The sequence below is a fragment of the Equus quagga genome, chromosome 12 (genome assembly GCF_021613505.1).
Source record: "Equus quagga isolate Etosha38 chromosome 12, UCLA_HA_Equagga_1.0, whole genome shotgun sequence".
NCBI lineage: Eukaryota > Metazoa > Chordata > Mammalia > Perissodactyla > Equidae > Equus > Equus quagga.
The window spans coordinates 76165743-76183250 of NC_060278.1; the positions used below are offsets into that span (position 1 = coordinate 76165743).

A 17508-nucleotide genomic window follows, 5' to 3' on the forward strand; every position below is an offset into this window, starting at 1 on the left:
ATCTGTAGAGATGTATATACATCTAAAGATACAAATGATACATCTATATATGTGTATACATATATATATGTGTTATATATATATATATATATATAATCAGAGAATTGACTGATTTTCAAAATCTTTACTGAATTGAAATTGTTTGAGTCATGTAAAGGGGACCTCAGGCAAATGGTCTACAAGTGGTGATCAGTCTTCGATGTATATGTGAATTACCTGGAAGTTTTGTTAAAACTCAGGTTCTGATTCAGCAGTTCTGGGTGGGGGCTGAGTGTCTGCTCTCCTACCAGGCTCTCAGGAGACTGATGCACTGGTCCGGGACCACACTTTGAATAGCAGGGGACAAGGTCTACCAGCAGTGCCATTCCCAGACTTGGCTGCACATTGGAGTCATCCAGGGAGAGCTTTAGAAATTACTGACACCTGGAACCACCACCAGAGATGAAACTGGGGAGAGGCCTTGGCTTCAGGAATGTTCCTAAGCTCCCCAGGTGACTCCAGTGTGCAGCTGTGCTGAGAGCTGCTGCAGTTGAAGCTACCAGATGAAGCAGAACCTCTCGCTGCCTTAGCCTTCCCTAAGGCTTGCCTTAGAAAAGCTCCAGGTGCATTCTTAAACCCTTCATTGAGTTTCAAAGCAATAAAATCTGTTAAGTGAGAACAATCTTATATCTTGGATGGATGGATAGATAGATATCCTTGGGAAAAAATGAGTCTCGTTTTGCAAATGAAAAGAGAAACCACATGAGTTTTTTCTGTACATAGCTTATATAAATCAAAGAAGTGTTGAGGAGTTGGCCCTTCTGCGGCACAGAAGGAAAGCCCCACTGCCTTGCAGGTTTCTCTGGGGGAGCCAGATTAGTAGCTGGAGAGGCCCTGGGCTCAACTGGTGGGAATGGTAAAGAAATTAAGGATGAAAGGAGCCTCCCAACTCTTAATAGCATCATTTTTTTTTGCATTTGCTAAGTTTCTAGAATATTCAGTGTGCAGCCTCGTATCTTTGATTGGGTTTGTCTGTCTCTGATTCAGTCACCCACCCACAACACGTGTTCTTCTCCCTCCCTCAGACCTCCAGTCTTCTGTCCCCGCTGTATTATCCTTACCTATGAGCCCCTTCCTTTATTAATCACCTTCCATCTTGAACTCCATGCTTCATCTCCATTCTCCCCTCATCAGTACCTACCTGTCGTTATCCATCCATGGCCGCCACCCGGCATCCACTCATTCTGAGATACATCCAGTGTCCCACCTTTGCAGAAGCTGCCTTCAGGGTGCTACATATTTGCTGGAAAAGACAAGCAACCATTGGGTTTGGTGCCACTCCAATGTATTTTAACAAAAGAATAATTTACATGTAATAAAAGACAAATCATAAATGTACACCTTGCTGAATTTTTACATATATATATTCATGTGACCACAACCCAGATCAAGATATAGAACATTTTCATCACCCAGAAAGTTCTCTCGGGGCTCCTCCCAATGAACACCCTCTCTCTGGAGGTAAACCTTATTCTGACTTGGATCACTAAAGAGAAATGGATGACAAATAACTAGGAAAGTTGGTAAAGCTGACCTTAATATTTAATGGACTTTCAAGTTTCATATTTCTGAAACATGTGGAAGATTTGGAGCCCAGCTTTTCTCCAATCTTTTTTCCTACTGGGGCATAATTTTTTCTTGGCATCTAAAACCAGTCCATTTTTGAAATCTTAAGTACATAATTACAGTAACAACTTTGTACTTTAAAATGTTATTTAACTGCCTAGCAGTTTTCTTTCTGAATTAATAAGTTTCTTAACATTTATTATGCCTTGAAGAGATCATTTTCATGTTTGTCAAGGTTGCTTAAAATGTCACACTGAAAAAAACAACAGAAATTTAAGTTTCGGACATTCAAAGGTAACATTTTGTTGATCAAATTTATAATAAATATGCCTTGTCCTTCTTTATATAGCCTGTAAGAGAAAGCAGGTGATTTTGACGTTTAGCATTGCCTGTTAGCAATATTCCCAGAATCATTTAATCAGTTGTTTTTACAGGGGGAGGGTGGCAATTGATGTGTAGACAACACATTTTGTTAGTTATTAAATTTTTAAATGTCAGAATCTTGAGCAAATGCAATGTAACAAGATGTTTCTTTTGTTATGGTGACAGGATTTTGAAGTTGCTGGAAAGGCTAATTATTCCAAAGAGCAATCAACTTGGTTTTTTCCCCAATTCCCATCATTCTGAGTTTTAAACATCCTTTCTTTAGAAAGTTTTGTTTCTGGAGATATTTTATATTGCCTCGCGTGGTGTATGCTTACGTTCCTTCCGGTGTCTCCCAGAGCGAGTGGATCTTGTCTTGTGTGCTTTCGCTGTCTTTTCCATGCCCTCAGAGAGTGAAGGTGAGAGTGCTGTCAGGGTGTGCTGTGATTTTCATACATATAGCGAGAGGCAGTATTTGTAATAAGTAAGATTGGGCCTTGCTTTCAGACCCTCCACCTACCAGCTGAGTGACATTGGGTGAGTTACCTAGCCTCTCTGAGCCTCATTTCCCTCCTTTGTACAAAGGGGTAACAATGCCATCTATCTCAGGGTCTTGCTGTGAGGATTAAACATGGGGAAAACACTTCTCATTGTCTTGGTACACAGTGAGTGTTTAGGTCAAGGTTAGTGACTAGAAGTTCCTTTAAACCAATTCATGGAATGACGACAGTCATTTTATGCATCTCACAAACTATTTAAAGCTCAGGTCCTCTGTAGGGGAGGGGTTGGGCTCAATCTTATTTATGCCTTCACATCTGTGTTACCTAAGGTTGAGCTCACCACCCAACAAAAACTCAACCAGCTTCCTTCTCCGAATGACGTTGCTTGAAAATTTCCTCAAGAACAGGATATGGTTCCTTATTCTAGTTGGTCGACTTGGCCCACAAACTGAATTGCTTCAGGAGTGGGGAGTTCTCATGCCCGCTTCTGCCACAGAACCACAGATTGTAGATGAGCTGGGTGGTCCATTGGTGCCAGGTGACCCCATCCCCCTGAGACAACATACCCCACTTACTGGGAGGTGCTCTTCCTTTTGACACACCCCATGGCTCAAACAATGAACAGTTTTCTCCAAAGAGTGGGACCAGTACAGCTGGTGACATTCTAGATCAAGAGTCAGCAAACTTTTTCTGTGAAGGGCCTGAGAGAAAATATTTTATGCTTTGCAAGCCACATGGCCTCTGTCGCACCAAGTGTGGTGCAAAAGTAGCCATGCACTCTACATGGACAAATGAGTGTGGCTGTGTCCCAATAAAACGTTATTTACCAAAACAGCCTGGACTTGGCCCATGGGCCATCATTTGCCGGCCCCCACTCTAGATCAGGGCTGTCCAATAGAAATATAATGCAAACCACATATTTAATTTTGCGTTTCCTGGTAAACACATTGTAAAAGTGCTTGATATATTAAAATGTCTCATTTTTTAAAGACTTTTAAAAGAATAAAAAAAAGTCTTAGCATAGAAAGGGACAGATGTGTTACCTTACAAATAACCTAAATTTCCTGAAGCGACCTGATGTCTAATGATTTAAAGTTTTTAAGTGACTATAGGAAACTGCATAATTACTAACATGCCCATTTTTGACAGGTTTTTTTTTTTTTATCATCTATATAAATAGAACCAAAATTCTAACCATGAGGCTATGCCACTTTCAAGTAATTTCAGCCACAAAAAGAAAACCTAAAACCAACTCAAAGATAAGCCTTGACCATGCCCCTTTTATACTGCATGCTGACTCATGTTTTATGGGCAAAAGCAGATGTAGGATGGCTTAATAATTAGCACAACTCAAGAGAAGCCTGCCACCCAGGACTCATCTCTGTTGGGTTTCCACTCATATAAATGCCCCTTTCTCTAGCCACATCAAGGGTTACCATTCCCTACCCACAGGCACACAAGCCTTTCCCCCTTCTGGCTGTCTGGTTCACCTGCACTGGTATGAATGGGCCCAGATCCTAGGTTTTATGCCTCCTTTCCCCTGCAGCTCTAGCTCTGGCCAGCAGGGAGGAAAGGGGCACCTAGATGAAATGGGGCTGGCTGATCTGGGATGGCCTCAGCAATGATGAGTCATCTCTGGTCCTTCACTTGGCCAGCCCTAGCTTGTTCACCTGGGAGAGGCAGGGGACAGAGATGGCAGCAGCTGGCAAGGCTTCTTACAGCCCAGACTAAGAATCAGCATAATGTCATTTCTGTCACCCTCTTTTGTCTAAGCAAACCATATGGCCATCCCCAATTCAAGGGTAGAGACATAAACTCCACCACCTCCCAATGCAAAGAACTACAAAGTCACATTGCACAGGGAGGGGGATAATTGTGCCCATTTCACAAGCAATCTGTCACAGAGACTAATAAACTACAGGATTGGCCCGTGGGTGCTACACTCTAATAAATGTACCTTCTTTCACTCCCCTGCATGAGTTTATATCTCATCCCCAAATACGGAAAAATAAAACTTTTGTTCATACATGGCCGCTCTCTTATTGATACTCTAAAATCAAGCTGCAATAAGGACTTCTGTTCACAACTCTCAGTGCCCTGTCTCAGGCTTCAGGTGCTCAATGTCATTTCTTCTACAAGGACTTTCTCAGTGCATGTCTGGTTCATAACTCACATTGCTTCCCTTGGTATCCATGGACCCAGTGTGGATGTCCTGGGCTGCATGGCCAAGGCCAGTTATAGGGATTAGCCTTGGGCACACTTGATAGGAATACGAAGATAGAGTCTGTCCCTGCTTAGTCTCTTTTCTTCCTGGTCTGCTTTCTAATTCTAGACTCACTATAATCATTATCATTATATATTAGTTAAAGTATTGCCAGCTGCTATCACATATTAACCCTTACATCTCAGTAAATAAGCTCAACAAAATAGCAGCTTATTTCTCACTCACTCAAGATCCAGTGTGGCTTTTCCTGCCAGGTTAATGGATTTTATCATGTGGCTCTGACATCCCCTAGCAACTGAGTATCCTGTGAGATCTTCTCCATCCAGCTAGCAGACAGGAGAATAAAGAGAAGAAAAGGCATTTCTTTGTGACTTTGGCCTGGAAGGGACACACATCACATCCTGCTCATGTTCCATGAATGAGAATTGGTCTCATGGTCCATCTAGAAGCAAACAGTGTGGGAAATGTGGTCCCTGGCTGGCAACAGCTTTGTATCAAAAAGTTTACATTTCTGGAAGGGGACACAGATCTTTGGTGGCCACCTAACATTTCTAGCACATTGATCAAGAATACTGATATCCACGCCCATTGGTTTGTGAAAAGAAGGCCCTGTTTTACTTCATTTTTTATTTTTTTGATTGTGGAATATATCATATGTCTAAAAAAGGTGTATTGGACACCTCTTGTGTCCCATCTCATGTCTTTTAGGCCAACCTTTGATACTCCAGTCATTGCTGAGGCAACATGCTCTGACCTCAGTTGCACCACTGATGTCTGCTTTTGGACACAGCGGTTTCTTTACCGCCACCTTGTGGGAGGCATGTGGAAGTCCCCTCAGCTGTTCCGACATAGGAGATGGGAGCAGGTGGATGGATACTTCCATCTTCATTCCCTTGTGGTTGATTCTGAGACTCAGTCTTCACAGCTCTTCAGAAGAACTGAGCCCCAGATGTCCACAGATAGCCAGCTTGGTACTGCACTCTGGAGTTGACTTCCCCCTTCCCTGTTACGCCCCCCCCCCCCCCCATTGTGCCTTGGCCTCACTTTCCAAAATAAACCACTCACATGCAAGCTTTTGTCTCTGCTCTGCTTTTGAGGCATCCAGGCTAAGACATGAATAGAATATAGCACATGGAAAATTTAAAGGATAATATTAAATTCTTATATCTACTACCCAAGTCAAGAAATAGATTGTGGAATCTTGTCTCATTCATCTCAGAGTACTCCCTACAGCTGGAAATGAGTTTTTTGTTTGACTAAATGAATAAATTAGTAAACGGAGGTACTTCCATTGACCTCATTGCTCTCTAGACACTGAGCCAGAAAACAGCAGGCAAATAATAGTTAAATTCCCAATTACAGTACGATTAGTCTCAAACTGCCTTTAAACACAAACGTAAAATATTTCTGACTATTAACTCTGGCCAAACACTTCAGTTGACTTTAGCCTGTCTGCCTTACATTCCAAACAGCAAGAACCAGGGCTCTCGACTATTCACATTTCCTCTGCCAAGTTGACAATAAATAGAAAGTCCCCTTCAGGGGTTATCCTCGTATAGAAGTGGTCACTAAATGTGTTGGATTTGCTGTGCTTTGAGAGAATGGGAAAACAACAGAACATTTCCCCATTAACTTAATGAGGAAATGTTCATTTCTAGAAAATTCACAAAACCTTACTTAAATACATTCTACTTTCTTGTAATTTGTACAGAACATAATAGTTTTAGTAAAGGAATTGGTTTATTTGGGTTCCACGTGATTAAGATTATGACATAATTTACTTAAAAGGTCTCAATGGTTAGCAACCTTCATGACCACCTCCCCTCTGAGATATGCTGCCCTAATTCTCATGTTGTCCAGAAATACGTGATGCTTAACTACTCACCCAATTAACCCCACAGCCTGTGGTTACCAAAAAAAGGTATATGTGGAAAACGGAAAGAAAATAGAAGATCTGAGGTCTTTTGATGTTAGAAAATCCAACCAAGAATTAGCATTTCTTCCCATAAGGATCTAAGTATATCAGCTGTGTTGTGATTATGTGCTCAGCTGTTTCCAGCCACATTCCTTAAAAATGAGGGGACTGGTTCTCTGCAAACAGGGTAAGAGTTTAGAGAAATTGTTTAAAAGTGGATACTTCCTGCGAGAGTCCTGGTTATTTTGGAGTCATGGGAATATTTAGCTTATTGACCTCCTGAGAAGTGTTTACCCAGAAAGACAAATGAAACACATTCTCAAGGAGGATAGAAGACATTGTTTTTGAGAGAAAGAAATGCGAGGTCTTATTAGGGCAAAGCTGTTAATTACACACTTCATTATTGTCAAGGATAATACAGTCTGTGAGAGCAGAGGCACTTTTTCATCTCTTCCCGGGAACAAGGGGAGACAGCTGTTCTTACAGACAGATCCATTATAGCTTATCACTGGCCCACAGCCTGGGGAAGGAACACCATGAAATATGGCCGCTGTCACCGGGAGTCGGAGCAGACGCTGAGCTGGTCCACGCACAATGGAAAGACAATGAGAACCATGGCGTCGAACTCAAGTAGATTGGGTTGCATTGATTTTTAACGCCTGGCTGTTCCGTGGCATGAAATTCACCTATACTCTGGGACTTGTTATATTATCGATCTCTATAAGACAGCACAATCTTGCTTTAATAAACATCAGATACAGTAATAAATAGTAGTTGTTATACTTTGAAGCTGGTTAAACCGTGCTGTAAAATTCCACGTTTCGAGTTCATTATTATTGCTTTGCCGTTTATGATTCTTTAAAGTGAAACTCGTGTCAGGGAAACAGATACTACCTCGGTTCTAGTGTAACTGGTCTTCCTGATTAAAAGAGGATGTTATACCCTTTTTAAGTTTTTTAGAGCAGGTCAACAATTTATTTTTAATAAATATTTACCTTTTGCAAGCCCCCGCTTGGTAACACTGATTTAACAGTTTTCACTGAAAGAGAGAAAAGCTTGTGCTTCCTTTAAGAGCGATACATTTACACAGTCAGTAAACAGTTTCAAATGCTAAAAAGGAGATCCGAGAAAAGATCATGCCTTAGGTAATCTAAGCTTTAGTGTCCTTGGGTTTTTGCTTCTGTTTTTTTTTTTTTTTTAGTACAGACAAAATTTTCTTCTTTCAGATATCTGCAGCTACGCCTTCTCTTCCATGGTTCTCAGGTTTTATTTACCAGTAGCTCTAAGGCTTATAGCTTCATAGTAAGATTGTGATGCTACAGAAGCGGGTGTACCAAAATGGTGAAATCTATTAAAGTGTTTGTTTTGGTTAAATATAAGAAATATTTCATCTTCATAGGGAAAGCGAAAATATTGAACATAGTAGCTGCCAACAGCCAACTATAAAATCTAATGATTTTAACGCATATGTCAATATATATATCTAACGCTATATAGATAGATATGTATACATATAAAACAATATATAAGTATATTTTACACTATTCTATATCTAGTTAATAAAATATATATTATATGTTGAATACTATATAAATAAAATCCTGAATCCTATTATACTGGAAGTTATCTCAATGTAACATTTTCATTATAGAAGTAGCTCTGATTGTAGAAAACTTGGAAAATACACTAACCCCGTTGAGTACACAGTGTGAACAGCAGACCGGCTGCATCATTGCTGGGGAGCTCGTTCAAGATCCAGAATCACAGTCCCCTCCTCAGACTATTGAGTCAGAATCTCCCTTTAATGGGATCCTCAGGTGATCTGTGTGCACAGAAAGGTTTTGAGAAGCACCAGTCTAAAATACCAGTCACCCTTGATCTCTCACCAGCCAGAGATGACCACTGTCAGTATTTTACCTTATTTCCGTAACCTTTTCTTTTCCGTACTTATCTTTCAGTTTGAACATTGAAAGTCTAATTTTGTTAATTTTTGCACCTTAGACATGACATTTTTAAGAAAGATACCAATAGGGTGCTGATTATGATTTGAAAGTATTTCACTTTTTTAGATCTAATAAGGAGTATCTATCAGTATCTATTTAGTGTATATAACATTGTAATTAATTTGAGATACATCTGTTTAAACTCAAGAAATCTGTGTTTTATATCTAAAGTTACTAATAGTAGTTTGTAAAAATCTACTGCATCAATTATCATTTTTCTTTCATCATATAAAGCCGAGATTTATTTCTTCTACCTATTATTTGCAGCTTCCTTTCTTCCCTAAATTATTAATCTATGGTGTTTTGTTTTTTTTTTTTTTATGGTGAGGAAGACTGGCCCTGAGCTCCTATCTGTTGTCCCTCTTCCTCTTTCTGCTTGAGGAAGATTGTCACTGAGCTAACATCCATGCCAATCCTCCTCTATTTTGTATGTAGGACGCCACCACAGCATAGCTTGACAAGTGGTGCTAGGTCTGTGACCAGGATCCAACCCTGAGAACCCCTGGCTGCTGAAGCAGAGTGTGCGAACTTAACTACTCCATCACTGGGCCAGCTTCTATTAACCTAATTTAAAAGTAAATTTTACCCGTGAAGTAATTAAATGACTGCTATTTATTGGTACTTACTGTATGCCAGGAATCCTGCCAGCTGTTTTACACATTATTTCATTAAATCATCACGTTACCCCATGAGGCAAGGATTTATTCTTGCCATTTTATGGATTAAGAAACTGTGGCTCGTAAGAGTAGAAGCAACCCACGTGCCCTTCTACGGATGAAGGGATAAATAAGATGTGGTGTATATATATACAATGGAATACTAGTCAGCCATAAAAAAGACAAAATCGTCCCCTTCATAACAACATGGATGGACCTTGAGGGTATTATGTTAAGCGAAATAAGCCAGACAAAGAAAGACAAACACCCTATGATTTCATTCATATGTGGAAGATAAACTAACACACGGACAAAGAGAACAGATTAGTGGTTACCAGAGGGGAAGGGAGCTGGGGGGTGCGCATAAGGGGTAAAGGGGCAGATTTACATGGTGACTAACAAATAATAACGTACAACTGAGATTTCACAGTTACAAACTATTCTGACCTCAACAAAATTTTTTAAAAATCTGTAGCTTTAAAAGGATAAGTAACTTGCCTAATATCCCACAGCTGAGAAGTGCTGTGAGCCTAAGATCCAAAACAAGGATCGTAAATACTAGATTGTTTTTCAAAAGTGTTTCTCATTTTTTCTTCTAAATAGCATTAGCTCATAGCAATATTAATATTTCTCTGTCCACATTAACAAATGTAAAGAATTCTATTTGTTTTTGCTGCTATAATTTTGCATGTAAACTGAGCATACTTCTCTGGAGATGCAAGGACAAGTGCACAGGAACAGCATACTCCCCAGTTCTGATGCCGCAGATTGATTCATATGCTGAGACAGCGACCCTTTAATCTCTCACAGAAATCGGAATGAACACAGTTGGGCAACAAAAATAATTGTGAAATAGTTGCTTAGGATTTTTTGATTTTTAATTTTCAAAATGTAAGACATTCATAGCACAGTTAATGAGAGAAAGACTCTCCCAAACAGACCTTCATTGTGTTATCACGTAGTCATTTAAAAAATATTTACAGACAGTATGGATATAGACATATAGATATTACAGATATCTGTTATATCTATCTATAGATGTTATTGGATGGATGAGTGGGGGGTGGATGGATGGATGGATAGATGGATGCCTCTTTTCAGTATCTAAATTTGTTTCTGTAAATATTCCCCAGAAACAAAATGAGTTAGTTTCAAATTTGCCCATTGAACGCACTAATGAAACTGGAAAGCTTTTAGTGGGGGAAAATAGATTTAAAGGACTCAGCAGTTTTAAATGAAATATTCAGTAATGCTCTGCTCTCAAAGGAATCATCAGGGAAGAATATTTTTTTCCTTCTAAATATCTGTGTCCTGGTGGTGAAGTTCTAAGACCCAGAGTCCAGCCCCATCATAACCACTTGTTAATTTGCTGAAGATGAACTAACCAGTTTTCTGGATATAAATTCCAGAGGACAAGTTATTGAGATGCTAATTTGATATGCACAGGGAAACTTTTCTTCTGTAATCACAATTACCCTCATAGCCCCAAAGATGTGGCATCTTGACACATTCTGACCATCTCTGTGCCTCAGTCATTCAGTAAGTGATGAGCTGGTAATTAACCTCTTTTTTCCTTTATCCAATTACATCTGTTGTTGCCTCCTGGACTAGCTCATAATTCTCCTCTTCCTGAAAACTTTCCAAGATTTTTGGTTTGTTCTTCTCTGATCTTTTCTTTATAATCTTCATGTTTTAACTTGTCCTTCATTGATGAGTTGTATTTCAATATTCTTAATCTATTTCATATTTATGCGTTTGTGTCCACCTGAAAGTGGTGTCTTCATGAGGGCATTAGTATGTTTTAAAATTGTTTTGTAATCTCTTCCCCATCAGCCTCTATAGTTCCTGGATGGGGGGAGGAAAGGGGCAAATATCAAGTGATATTATCCTATTTACAAATCAGAGAACAGATAATGAAAGAAGAATGAAACTAAATCACATAGCAAGTGTGGCTAAAATTGAGACCAGAAGCTAGAATTATCCATATTCTGTAAATTCAGTGGCTCATTGCCAGGGGGTGGAATGTGCAATAGAAATATGCACTTAAAGACCCGTTTTTGGTGGACTGTGATGTCACACACCAAGCCTTTGCATGGTCAACTGGTGCTATTTTCTTTAGCTCCAAAAGAGTCTGAAAAGTACCTTGGAAAGCGAGCCAGACTGGGAGAAAGAGGAGTTGCTTTGAATCCCACATCTGTTACACACCACTTGGCAAAGTCAACTCTAAGTTTCAGTTTTTACTCAGTAAAGGCAGGAGGTGACCCAGATCATCTTTAGATTCCTTCTGACATTAAGAGATTGGAAATGATCCTCTGATTCTAGAGCTGAATATTTTGTGTATTCAGAGATGAGAAGGATGGAGATAGGAAAGATTAATTGAAGTTAAAGAATGCTAAAGATAGCATTGAATACGAAAAATTCTAACATAGTTAACTATTATTTGTCAAGTCTGGATAGTATTTTTGCTAAAGGATTATCCAGGTAGGTCCAATAATTCAGAAGGTACTTGAAGACCTTGGCACATCTTACAGTCATTATTCACATGGCACATCAGTCAACACAGATGCACGCAATTAAAAATACCAGAAATCTACTCTTTGGGGGACTATGAATTCCCGCTAATATTTTACAGCGTGGAAACCTGGCAAACGCTACCTCCACTCTGCAACTTCTCCATTAATCTAAGACTATTCCAAACTTAAAACGTTCTTTAAAAGAAAAGGGTATAGACCAAAAGCATTATTAGCCCAGGACTGACTAGGGAAAAAACTAAAACCTTGTTTTTCACCATGAATAGTTTGAGAAGCACCGATCTGTAAAAACATATGCTCCAGGACAACTTAGACTTTCTCTTCCAGTTCGAAATCTTCTATTGTACTGACTGAGATGGTTTGAACTCCTTGCTGCTTGCTCAAAGGTATTTTTCTCTTAAAATCCTGGAAGTCTGAAGTCATAATGCTTTGTTCTTTGTTCTTTGATCCACCCCCGTCATATTTCACTGCAAACTTTGTCATTGTCAAGGTGCAGCTGACTGGCTTTGTAAGTAGTTTGTGATTTCTTTCTGTTCCTGTTATTCCGATGTTATTTAGGTTCATTAAAGGGAACATTTGGGCTTGGCAATTTGTCACCAAGGTTCAGGTACAAGCACCTCAATACTAAGCCATCCAAAATTCAGTGCTGATGATAGAAGTGTGGCCATAGCAAACATTACAGTTATATGCTTAATAAGAACATCACATTTGCTCACGCATTAAATCCCACAAGTAATCTTCGTGCTGTTTGCTATTTACACCTCAGAAAGTGCCTTCCTCTTCTATAAAATCTGAGAACAAATTGTTATGTGTCTTCCATAAAACGATAAAAACAAGTGCACCCATTTCTGGGTATGTTCATACTCAAGTGACAATGCTTACTAGTTTTGCAAATCATCTGAGTAATGAATGTAAAAACGTAATATACCTTTTATATGCTAACAGTTATAGACTGGTAGAATTATAATCATCAGCTTACTGTTAGATGGTTAGAGTTTATTATTTACGTGGAGGAACGGGGAGGGGGATTTCCCATAAACTGGTAAATAAGACAATATTAGCCTATATAGTCTTCTCACTAGCTTTTTGATGTTTAATTGATCTCTCTATTGAGATAGAGAAGGAAAAATTTTTAATTTGAGATTGTTGTTTAATATTTGATTTAGTTCACCATTGAAATCAATCAACAATTTTTTCGTTATGATTTTTTATGAAATGTTCCTGGGGTCTGTTTTCCTTTGTGGTTTAAATTGGATGGAGTGGGCGTGGAATTCCTCCATCAATTTGAAAGCATGAAATATTTTCTTTAAACAGTATTCCCTTTATTATTTCCAGACAATCGTTAGAGGAAACAAACCCTGCAAGGAAACCTCCATCAACGGCCTCCTGGAAGACTTCGACAACATCTCGGTAACTCGCTCCAACTCCCTAAGGAAAGAAAGCCCGCCCACCCCGGACCAGGGAGCCTCCAGCCATGGTCAAGGCCATCGGGAAGAAAATGGCTTCATCACCTTCTCACAGTATTCCAGCGAATCTGATACCACTGCTGATTACACGACCGAAAAGTACAGAGAAAAGAGTCTCTATGGAGACGATTTGGATCCGTTTTATAAAGGCAGCCCTGCGACCAAGCAAAATGGGCACTTAATGAAAATGAAACACGGGGAGGCCTACTATTCTGAGATAAAGCCTTTGAAATCCGACATTGCCAGATTTCCTGTCGATTATCACGCACATTTGGACTCACTGAGCAAACCAAGTGAATACAGTGACCTCAAGTGGGAGTACCAGAGAGCCTCTAGCAGCCCGCCTCTAGATTATCCATTCCAATTCACACCTTCTAGAACTGCAGGGACTGGCGGGTGCTCCAAGGAGAGTCTGGCGTACAGTGAAAGTGAATGGGGACCTAGCCTGGATGACTATGACAGGAGGCCAAAGTCGTCGTACCTGAATCAGACGAGCCCTCAGCCCGCCATGCGGCAGAGGTCCAGGTCAGGCTCGGGGCTCCAGGAACCGATGATGCCCTTCGGAGCAAGTGCGTTTAAAACCCACCCCCAAGGACACTCGTACAGTTCCTACACCTACCCTCGCTTGTCCGAGCCCACAGTGTGCATTCCAAAGGTAACGTTCACTGCCCTCTTCCCTCGAGTGTGCAGGAACCTTCTCAAAGGTGGCACTGGCACTACCTTCTCATACAGTCAGATTCGAGAGCACTGGTTTGCCTTTTAAGTGAGAATCCATATTGAAATTCTACCTAATTTCCATCCACAAGTCCCCACAGCAGAGAATTTAGGGCAAAGCACATTTATTCATTAAAGTCAGTCTTTTGGGATCTCCCACAGGGTTTCTGGTTAAAAGGCAAAAAAAATGAAAATAAATTATTTATTTGAAAAATATTCTGATATAGTACTAATGATAAATGTTAAGTGCTCGTATGGTACTAAGTTCTCTGTTAAGGAGTAGACGATTGTAGACCGTTAGAAGGAGTAATACCATGGTACCTGTGTTCTGGCAGTTTACATGGATCTGCCAATAAAGGGGAAAAAAAAAATCAGGATAATGTGGTAAGTTTTTAATAAAATTAATTTTGTTCAACTCAAGGGACGGCCCTTCATTTTGAAAGTATGTTCTTTCTGCTATTTCTATGTTGAAATATAATTTTCTATAGGAAATTTTGGGATGACAGATAGAAGCTTGTTGCTGGACCTTTTTTGGTGTGCTTTCTATTTTGTTTTCTTTTGTGTAATTCTCTTCTTGGTAAAAAAAAAAAAAGAAAGAAAAATTAATGTTAGATGCTGCAAATTTTCTTTGAAATTTGACTGGTCCGTGATATCCCAAAGGTTAGGAACCACTGTTGGAGAAGTTGCTGAAGCTAAAAGCACAGACTTTGCCAAGTACCTTAGAGAGTGTGCAAGTGGTTTATCTTCCCACGGTAACTGTGATGCTTTTGCTGCCTCACCTGCACAGCAGAGTGAAAGTGGGGCATTTGGTGATGGGCTGTGGATCACCTAGAGGTCTTAAACCATTCCAAAGGGACATGACTTTTAGCAGCGTGATTGTGTATGTTTGTACCAAACGCTCTCTCTAGGCAAGCCTGCCTCCATTCATCTGTTATATTGATTGTAGATAGTCAACATTTTTCCTTTGCTTATTTTTTCTCATAAACCCAATCCAAGATGTTGAGAAGTCTTTTAGGGACATGCTGGGAGTGACTTAAGCCATACTTTAGAAAAACCAAAAAAGCTGGCACTTTAGTTCCCAATATATTAAATTAAAAATAAATCTTGAGGAAAAAAAAGGCCTGAAATATATACCTCCAGTTAAAATTTAAATATTGAGAATATTTTTCATCTCACTGTGTTATTGAACTCCCATGATCAGGGTAATATGGCTACCTTTACTTTCTACATTCTTGCCGGGGCAATTGTTGGAAAGAGGTCTAATTAACCAACAGACAAAAGTTCTATGAAGCCATACATATGTATCATGATGTATGAGATGACTCGATTTCCTGTGCATATCACTCAAGTGAGGGAACCCCTTCAGAGTTCTAGAGTGAAATAAGCAAATTAACACATTCCTTAGCTGAATCTGGTTACATCTTTGGGTTTTTGAACATAGTGGTGATTTCATCTAGGAGTAAAGAAAGTAATTTTTTTCAGCTTTATTGAGGTATAATTGACAAAACTTCAAAATATTTAAAATGTACAACATGATGATTTGATATATGTATACCTTGTGAAAGGATTTGCCTCACATCCATCCATCACCTCATGTATTTACCTTAGTTTTTTTTAATGAGAACATTTAAGTTCTACTCTCAGCAGATTTCAAACCCACCCCCAAGGACACTCGTACAGTTCCTACACCTACCCTCGCTTGTCCGAGCCCACAGTGTGCATTCCAAAGGTAACGTTCACTGCCCTCTTCCCTCGAATGTGCGGGAACCTCCTCAAAGGTGGCACTGCATATTATTATTACATACATATTATTGCAATACAGTGTTATCAACTGTAGTCACCATATTTTACATTAGATCCTCAGACCTTATTCATCTTATAACTGAAAGTTTGTACCCTTCTACCAACTTCTCCCTTTTTCCCCGACCCCCTAGACCCTGACAACCACTTTTCTACTCTCTGTTTCTATGTATTTTGCCTTTTTCTTTTCTTTCTTTCTTTTTTTTTTTTTTTTAAGATTCCGCATATAAGGGACACCATGCAGTATTTGTCTTTCTCTGTCTGGCTTATTTCATTTAGCATAATGCCCTCCAGGTTCTTCCATGTTATCGCAAGTGACAGGATTTCTTTCTCTTTGAAGGCTGAATAACATTCCTTTGTGTATATATTTTATTGATACACATTTTCTTGATCCATTCATGCATTGATGGACTCAGGTTGTTTCCATACTTTGCCTATTATTGATAATGATACAATGAGCATGGGAGTACAGATATCTCCTCGAGATAATGATTTCATTTCCTTTGGCTGTATACCCAGAAGTCAGACTGCTGGATCAGATGGTAGTGCTGTTTTTAATTTCTTGATAAATCTCCATACTGTTTTTCATAGTGGCTGTACCAGTTTACATTCCCACCAGCAGTGTATAGGATTCCTTTTCCTCCACATCCTCACCAGTGTTTATCTCTTGTCTTACTGATAATAGCCATCCCAATAGGTGTGAGGTGATATCTAATTGTGGTTTTGGTTTTCATTTCCCTGATGATTACTGATGTTCAGCACCTTTTCGTGTACCTGTTGGCCATTTGTATGTCTTCTTTAGAAAAACATCTTTTCAGGTCCATTGCCCATTTTTTAATTGGGTTATTTACTTTTTTTGCTATTGATTTCTGTGAGTTCCTTGTGTATTTCGGATATTAACCCTTTTGTCGGATATATGGTTTGCAAATATTTTCTCCCATTCCATAGGTTGCCTTTTCATTTTGTTGATGGTTCTCTGTGCTGTGTAGAAGCACTTTAGTTTGATGTAGTCCCACCTGTTTATTTTTTTTACTTTTGTTGCCTTTTGTTGTCAAATCCAAAAAAATCATTGCCATGACCGGTCTCAAGGAGCTTACCCACTATGTTTTCTTCTAGTAGTATTATGGTTTCAGGTCTTACATTCAAGTCTTGAATGCATTTTGGGTTAATTTTTGTGTATGGTATAGGATAGGGGTCCAGGCTACATGGGGCTGCCTAGTTTTCCCAAAACCATTTATTGAAGAGACTGTCCTTTCCCCATTCTGTATTCTTGGCTCCTGTGTCAAAAATTAAGTGACCATGTATGTATGGGTTTATTTCTGGTCTTTCTGTTCTGTTCCATTGATCTATGTGTCTGTTCTTATGCTAACACCATACCGTTTTGATTACTATAGCTTTATAATATGGTTTGAAATCAGGAAGTGTGATGCCTCCAGCTTTCTTCTTCTTTCTCAGGATTGCTTTGGCTATTCAGATTTGCATATGATTTTTTTGTGGCATATTTGAACACTTGTGCTAGGAAGCTGTATTAGGTCATGGTCAGAGAGAAAGTTTTGTCCAGAGGCAGTAACCTTCCAGCCTTGAAGCCAGTTTAGCCCATTGACATGTTTGGCTCACCCAGTAGTCAATTCCAGCATCTGAAAAATCAAGATATTTCACTTAAGAGCCTCAACTTCTGGGTTTCAAGCTTCTGTTGGAAAAAAGGGGATGATCTCGTATCCCTGGGCCCAC

At 39.4% G+C, this 17508-nt stretch overlaps 1 protein-coding gene across 1 annotated transcript in view; it reads left to right on the top strand.

Annotated features, from left to right (window-relative positions):
• The window catches only part of PAK5 (p21 (RAC1) activated kinase 5), a 179821-nt gene that overhangs the window by 116318 nt on the left and 45995 nt on the right, over positions 1 to 17508 (top strand). The window contains exon 3 of the mRNA XM_046679440.1: positions 13133 to 13918. Within this exon, the coding sequence (XP_046535396.1) occupies positions 13133 to 13918 (786 nt within the window). The remainder of the gene's footprint in view (positions 1 to 13132; positions 13919 to 17508) is intronic.